At 46.0% G+C, this 7730-nt stretch overlaps 1 protein-coding gene across 1 annotated transcript; it reads right to left on the reverse strand.

Annotated features, from left to right (window-relative positions):
* Positions 1–514: 514 nt before the first annotated feature.
* On the reverse strand, positions 515–7403 carry SRP9 (signal recognition particle 9). The gene is made up of 3 exons (XM_036354954.1): positions 7195–7403; positions 3423–3491; positions 515–1723 (listed from the first exon to the last, which is right to left on the reverse strand). Exons 1-3 carry the CDS (start codon positions 7264–7266, stop codon positions 1604–1606), a joined length of 261 nt encoding a protein of 86 aa, XP_036210847.1. The 5' UTR covers positions 7267–7403; the 3' UTR covers positions 515–1603.
* Between the last annotated feature and the right edge of the window lie 327 nt (positions 7404–7730).

A 7730-nucleotide genomic window follows, 5' to 3' on the forward strand; every position in this document is an offset into this window, starting at 1 on the left:
CTCAGCAGGGCAAGATGTGGGCACAGCTCTCCCGCTTTCGGTCAGAAGCCGTTGGTACGGAGAGGACGTATGATGTGCTCTCTGGGATAAATTATTTTTAAAAATCAGAACAAAGGCTGTTCCTCTCTACAAGCTTCTGGCCAGTTTCCAGGTACATTGGGCGGAGGATAAATAACCTGCTGGCCCCTCCCTTCCTGGTTGCCTTTGTAGTGCTAACAAGTGGAAGATGTAAATAAGAAAGAAAAAGGCCCAAAAAACTCCTGATCCCATTAATTATGGGGGGAAAAAACCGCCACAAACTCAAAAAACCCTACACTCTTAGATCGCTTTCCTTGATCCAGAAAAGAGCCGCGCCATGGAAACAGGACAGCTCAGAGAAATGGAAAGTACCAAGAAACAAAACAAACGTTTACTCACAGAATCATTATGCTCAATGTGGACTAAATGAATACAGTATATGCCAGTCAAGAAACGAGTAATTCTTGTGAAGTTAAAAACTTCGAGAGAAACAATATATATTCGCATATTTTATTTACTGACCTCTTTGAAACATGTCAAAATTCATATGGCTAGTAGAACTTTCCATGTTAAAAGGCTGCTCAACACAACAAATTCCTAACAAAAAATATTTTAATGTGGGAATCAACATATGAACATTACATTACTTGGTAAAATTCAGGTTACAAAGATAAGATAAATATCAAATAATATTCTTCTGGCTTAATGGAAACCTAACAGTTGTGATGGTCGTGTTTAACCCCTTGGTTCGGTAATGAGAGGAATGGGCAGGGGCATCGAAGAGGTACGAGGTACGCAGAGATTTAACATGACAACAGTTATGTTAAATAACATAACAGTTCGCATAATCCTTAGCCCTTCTGGGCAAGTCCCCATGGGAAATCTGTGACAAATGCCCTGTAATGTGCTGGCTTCCGTCTATCAGTGACCATTCTGTTCATGTGTTTTAAGCACTGAGAACTAGATTCAAAGTTTTCTCAACAAGCTTATTAATACTAATAATCCCTTATATGAAAAAATAGTTTAAATTTGCAAAGTTCAAGATAAAGCATACTTGTTTTCATAATTACTTTTAGATACAATTGAGACTCACTCTACTGTACATAATCAGTATGTGCAGTTAATTCTAGTTACCGTATTTTATATTTGTTGGTCGCCAACTGCACAAATATTATGCCCCAAAAGAAATGATTAACCCAGCAAAATGGTTACATTTAATTTTTTTTAAAGACAAATAAACTAAACTTAAGGAAGAATAGGCTTTTCCTGATATCTCATTTTCAAATTATTGCTACAAACTTACTGAAAGAAATAATTACATATTTTTCCCCAGCATCAAATAATCTGCAGAAAGTTTCCAAGATAGACACATTTCTTGTTCCATTTCCAAAAATAAATAAAGGCTTTCTAACTGAAAGCATTTGCATTCTTCGCTCTCTAGAGTAAACATAAGAAGCAAAGTACAAAACAATGGTCTCTTGGCTTCTGAATAGTTACAGTAAGAATTTTCTGTCCCAACACTGCCTCAAATTCAAAAGAGATTTACTTCCTAAGAGCATGGCAAGCAGTCTTCACCTCAAACCAGTCAGTCCGTTTCCATGGCAACACTGCGGGATTCCTTGGCTACCATAAGTCGCATCAGTTGACTGTGGAATTTCTCAATCTTCTTTACATCTTGAGCTTGGTCTGTTCTGTACACCAGACACTGTCAGAAATTTTAAAAGTACACGTTAACTATGCAAAAGCAGATGAGCAACCATGTGCCAGATGTGTGACTGGGTAAAAGTGTGCGTCTGTGCTGACGCTGTGCTGCTCTCTCCTCTCTGGAGGTCATACTAAGAAAATCACATCCACGTTTCCAAGCCTCCAGCAATCACATCCCTTAAGTTTGTCACTGCTGTGGATAAAACACTGCACGAACTCTCTCAGAAGCTTCTCAGAAACGACCAGTTAAGCAACATGTTAAATACTGCTGTGGTCTGGTGAGAAGAACTCTTGAGCTTTAAATTAACACAGGAAAGACAGAGCTTAGGGCGGTGAGGGTGGAGTGTACCTTGAGTGATGAGGAGCCACTAAAGGTTTGAAGGCGGTTATAACAGTCAAACTCGCATTTCTGAAACCATTCCAGCAGCAGTCTAGGAGGACTGAAGGGGGAACTGTTAGCAGGGAGTCAGGAGACTATTCTAAGAGTCCAGGCAAGTGATGATGACAAGATCCTAACCTTAGAGAGTAACAGTGAAGATGGAGAGTTCACGACAGGAAATAAATGAGGGAGCTCGAACCCCCAACCCCCAAATGCCTAGACAAGTGTACAGAATGTACCAGAGGTTCAAGGTTAGGAAACAGTGGACTTGAGAATGACGGACAGGAAGGAACCACATGATCCACAAGCATGAAGTGGAACTGAAACCAGGACACAGGAGGAGCCCGTGGGAGAAGTGGCGAAGTGTTCCGTTCCGGACAGGCTGGCTGTGAGGAGCGCTGAGGTGAGGACGCTCAGCTCAGAACTAGCCAGGAGTCAGAAAACCATGCGAGTTAAATGTACAAAACTGAAGAGACAGCTGCAGGCAGTCCTGCACTTAATCACTGAACAGATTACTCCACAAGTGGTTTCAAAAGACAACCAAGGACAGAGTCCTGGAGAAATCAGCATGCTGGGGGCACCTCAGCGAAGCCATGAGCAAAGAATGAAACAAGCAGAGAACAAGAAAAAAAATTTTTTAAAAGAAAAAAGATAAAATGGAGCCACAGACACCAAAATAATGATTTCCACGAGAGTGGCTTTCTGTAAAGCAGCCAGGAGGTCAAGTAAAGTAGGAAGCGAGGAGACTTCTGGGCTTGAGAATTACGGAAGGTGCCGTGGGCTGCACCAAGAGCAGCTGCAGGGGAGGGAGCAGCTGCAGTGGCGGGAGCAGCTGCAGGGGAGGGAGCAGCTGCAGTGGCGGGAGCAGCTGCAGGGGAGGGAGCACCGCGTGCAGAAAGCATGTGGCAGAGGCTCGGAGTGAAGGGGATGGAGGAGGTGGCAAGAGCGAGCAGACAGGGAAGGAGAAAGATGTAACTGTAAAACCTGTATCTGTGTTCAAATACCATCACTGACTTCTCATGTGCCCATAAGAGAACCTTTGTCCCCTTAGATCCAGCTCTGGCCTCTATATTACTCTTGATTAAGGTCCAAATAGAGCAATTATGAAACTCCACCCGGCATGCTATCTTAATGAAGTTGAATTAATTCCTCAAGAGCCTATGAAAGTAGCTTCTAATCTAGAATGTGGTTCTTGACTTCGGAATGAAATGCAAAATAAGAGTCCTAATGGGCAATCTGCATAAATCCTATGTAATTTTAAACAAATTATTAACGCCAACAAATCTGAAAGTGTGCAACCAATAAAAAAATGTATACTTACAACTAAGTCATCTGTTACTTTAATACACAAACTCCCATCAGAATGCCTGTATTTGAGAACCACACGTGCCTGAAACAAAAAAATACGTATTTAGAAACAGCGAAATCAGAAGGTCTTTCTCATAAATAGTTCAGTCTTCAGGTTGGCTAAAACGATCCTTTAGAATAGTCACCTTTATGTAAACTTATTGAAATGAGGTAGACACACAGCATTCTAGTTCATTCCTGTTGCTACAATTTATTTTGTAAAGAGATTTAAGGTGGTTTGGCATTTCCAGCAATGAAAACATTTACTGAAGGGCATCCAAGCATGCCAGCTCCCAAGAGCCACGGTGGCATAAGGACTGTACGAGCCGCAGGCAATAGGCTCTGCCTTTTCTCGCTAATAGCAGGACATAAATCAGCCCCGTAAAGGGGACACAACTGTCCCCTCTCCTTCCACAGGATTCTTACCTGCACAACAAACCAATCAGCCATTATTACCACACATTCCCATCACCTCCCCATTAAGTCACCCCCCCCCCCCCCGGAACCCAAACCCCCTTTTCTTTTTCTAGCCTCCGTTCTGCACTCCGTCAGCCTCTGTTAGGCTGGCCTATAGGCTCCTATTTCTGCCTCCTCCTGTTCCTTCATGAAATCCAGTTCACGGGTAGTGTTTCCCTTTGTTAATCTGTCTTTTGTCAGGTTAGTTTGCGGGGCCCCAACATTAAACCTAAGGGGAACACTAAACCTCTGTCAGCCACAGAGGAATGATGGGAAAAGAAGAGGGTGTGGGTGTGGGTGGGGACACACACGGCAGAAATGGCTAGTTCAGTCCAAATCTTCCTCTGGAAGCCAGTTCGCACTCTCCCTTCCCCATGGCTCAGGAGGTGCACTGAGGCTAATGTATTCAGCAAAATCATGTCTTTATAGTGATGCCGCATGATGCATTGTTACCAAAGAGCAGAATTCTGCCTTGAAAAGAAGCCTCCATCAACAATTTTCCCAAATCTGGAATTAAACTCCTATATCAAGAGCCATGCTACACAAAAAATCTAACACAGTTTTAGATTGTGTTTTTTGTTGTTCAGTATTACATAATTAGTAGCCATGAACATAGTTTAGAGATTAGCATATTTCAATAAAAGAAGACATTTCCCAAGAGAATTTATAATTTCCGTGAACATTATTTTATTTTTTTAAATGATGAATTCACAATAACGTATTAGTTTTTTGCTAACCAATATGAATAATTCGTAGCTAGTTGTTTGAAAAAGTGCCAAGTATCTATAAGCTAAAACAGGAACATCATTTTAAAATGGTTGCAGTGCAGTACCAGAAGCCTCAAGACAATTCTGCCAACTGCATCCTAAGGCTCCTCGAGCTGTAACCTGCAGACCTTTCCATTATGCTCTCTGCTCTCCCGGGACTGGAACAGTCACCCCATCCCTGCAGGTCTGTCTTGGCGAGGGAGGAAAGGGAGTCACCAAGCACTTAGGCAGATATAAATAATAATTAGGTTAATTGTCTTAGATTACCTGACGCTATTTATTGAATTGTTAGATTCAGTCTTACCTATTTAACAAATGTCAATTCTCCAGAAACACAATGAAACTTTAAAATGCGAAGTATGACAACTATGTGAAGTTTCAAGTCTTAGTTTAAAGAACGCTCGCTGCCTCATTAGGAGAAATGGGAGTTAAAGGGTCAGAGTGCTCCTGTGAGCGGTTCATGTTGTAACATGGGGCATCTTCAGTTACCAACTCAGATGCCACGAGGAGAGAGAAATCAGGGTGCTTACTCTCCCAGCAACTTTGATTCTACCAACCAGAACCACAAAGCACAAAAGAGCACGAGGAAGTCCCAGAGGAAGGCCTGCAGGTAAAATGCTGAGAAAGTGGGCGACTAGACTGGGGGAGGGGACGCGCTGTGGAAAGGGAGGTTTTCCTCTTAGGGAAGAAGGTGGCTAAAGGCAGACACAGGCTGAGTGAGCCAGTGGGCGCTGTGCTCCTGGGCCAGAGCTGAGGGCGGCGGAAGGGGGCGACCAAGCCAGGGAGCCTGCAGGGGGGCAGGCCGCAGCTATCACATTTAGATAGGATGACATCACATTTAGATAGGATGACATCGCATTTAAATGGGATGACATAGCATTTAGATGGGATGACGTCACATTTAGATAGGATGACATCGCATTTAGATAGGATGACATCACATTTAGATAGGATGACATCGCATTTAGATAGGATGACATAGCATTTAGATGGGATGACATAGCATTTAGATAGGATGACATCGCATTTAGATAGGATGACATCGCATTTAGATAGGATGACATCGCATTTAGATAGGATGACATCGCATTTAGATAGGATGACATCACATTTAGATTGGATGACATCGCATTTAGATTGGATGACATAGCATTTAGATAGGATGACATCGCATTTAGATAGGATGACATCGCTTTTAGATAGGATGACATCGCATTTAGATAGGATGACATCGCATTTAGATAGGATGACATCACATTTAGATAGGATGACATCGCATTTAGATAGGATGGGAGCTTGTCTGCTCTTCACTCTGCTAAAATATTCTTAGTTTAGACAGCGGCCCGGGACCCCTGGACAAACGTCCCTTCTCGTTTTCGCGGTACATGGCTTGAAGGAAGGAACAGACCAGAGAAGTCATCCAAACAGAGAAGCTAGGAACCGTGTCACCCACAAAGTGCTCATTTAAATGAGCGAATGAATCAGAAAGACATCTCACTCACCCAATCGTTCATTGTCACCTTATGGAGAAGAATGGAGCAAAGCATTCTACAGCTTCTGGTTCCCTCCCAAGGTCCGGAGAGCTGGCAGGGCTTTTCGTTAACAAGCAGGGGTTCCAAGTGAGTTTTAGACGTGACCGCAAGACAAACCTTAGCTTTTTATTTACTTATGTATTAAAAACTATTTTTATTGATTTCAGACAGGAAGGGAGAAATAGAAACATCAATGATGAGAATCATGGATCGTCTGCCTCCTGCTCGCCCCCTACTGGGGAATCGAGCCCTTAACCCGGGCAGGTGCCCTGACCACGAATCGAACCCGGGACCCTTCAGTCCGCAGGTCGACGCTCTACCCACTGAGCAAACCGGCCGGGGCGATCCTTAGCTTTTAAAAGAATGACCTAACTTCTGTAGGGGGAGGAGGGGCGGAGCTGAATGAAGCCACAGGCCCCCCTAAAACTGTCTGCAAACCTTGCCGTTCAAGTGCATCGTGCTGAGGAACGGGTGCCAGCACCCCCACACCATCCATCTGATGAAGCAGCACTAGTCTCAGGGGTGTCGATGCCTCCAAACTGGGGGGGGGGTTTCAAGCACGTTTCGGCGGTGTCAGAAAAAAATAAAATGAAATAACCGTTTTATTGGACCCGAGGCACCCTAACGCCCTGGCGCAGGGGGAAATGGGCAGCAGATCCAGGGACAGGAAGTGAAGCTGCGGGGGAGGAGCCCGGCCCTTAGAGACACGTAAACCCACAAAGGTCCTCGGGGGTTCGGGGCGGAGAAAGGCCGGCGGCGGAGCGGCTTAGGGCCCCGGAAGGACCCCGATTCTTGCCCATTTCGAGGCCTGACCGGGCCGTTCACCGGAGAGGAGGCAGGAGGAACGGTGGGACGTGGAGGCGTCCGTCTCTCTCCACCCCGGCCCCCCTCCCCGGTGCGGAGCCGCCTCCGGGGCCGGGCGGGCGGCCGGGGAGACCCCCGACCTGGGGCTGGGGCTGCGGCCAGAGGCACCGGCCCGCGGGCCACTTACCCTCATGGGGTCGGCGAGGTAGAGCTTCTCGGCCGCGCGACTGAACTCCTCCCAGGTCTGGAACTGCGGCATCGTGGGCCCGCGGCGGAACCGGACAGGGAGGCAAGGCCGGGACCGGAGCGGCGCGACCCGGCCCACCTACCTTCCTACCTCCCGCCGCCGCCACCACCCGACACCCGGGCCTAGCCGACTAAGATGGTTGCGACCTCGCACCAACGCCTCGTTTCATTGGACAGCCCCTGACCAATGAGAAGTAGGGTTGTTGCAAAGGGGCGGGGCCCCAAGCGTGTGTTTTTTTGGGGGGGGGAGCGGCCCAGAGCAGTCGAGAGCAGGGAGGCAGCTGGCCGCTCCCACAGCGCCCCCTGCAGGACTGGAGGAGCATCCGTCCCGCCGCCCTGTGCGCAATGGTAAAAAGGCCCGGGTTCCATCAACACCACCACCGTCGAGTAAGGAGAGGGGAGACATAAACACAAGAGTGCAACCGGAAGCTCTTTATTTTTATTATTATTTTTATTTTAAATATTTTTATTGATTTC

Source organism: Myotis myotis, unplaced genomic scaffold, assembly GCF_014108235.1.
Source record: "Myotis myotis isolate mMyoMyo1 unplaced genomic scaffold, mMyoMyo1.p scaffold_m19_p_21, whole genome shotgun sequence".
Lineage (NCBI taxonomy): Eukaryota > Metazoa > Chordata > Mammalia > Chiroptera > Vespertilionidae > Myotis > Myotis myotis.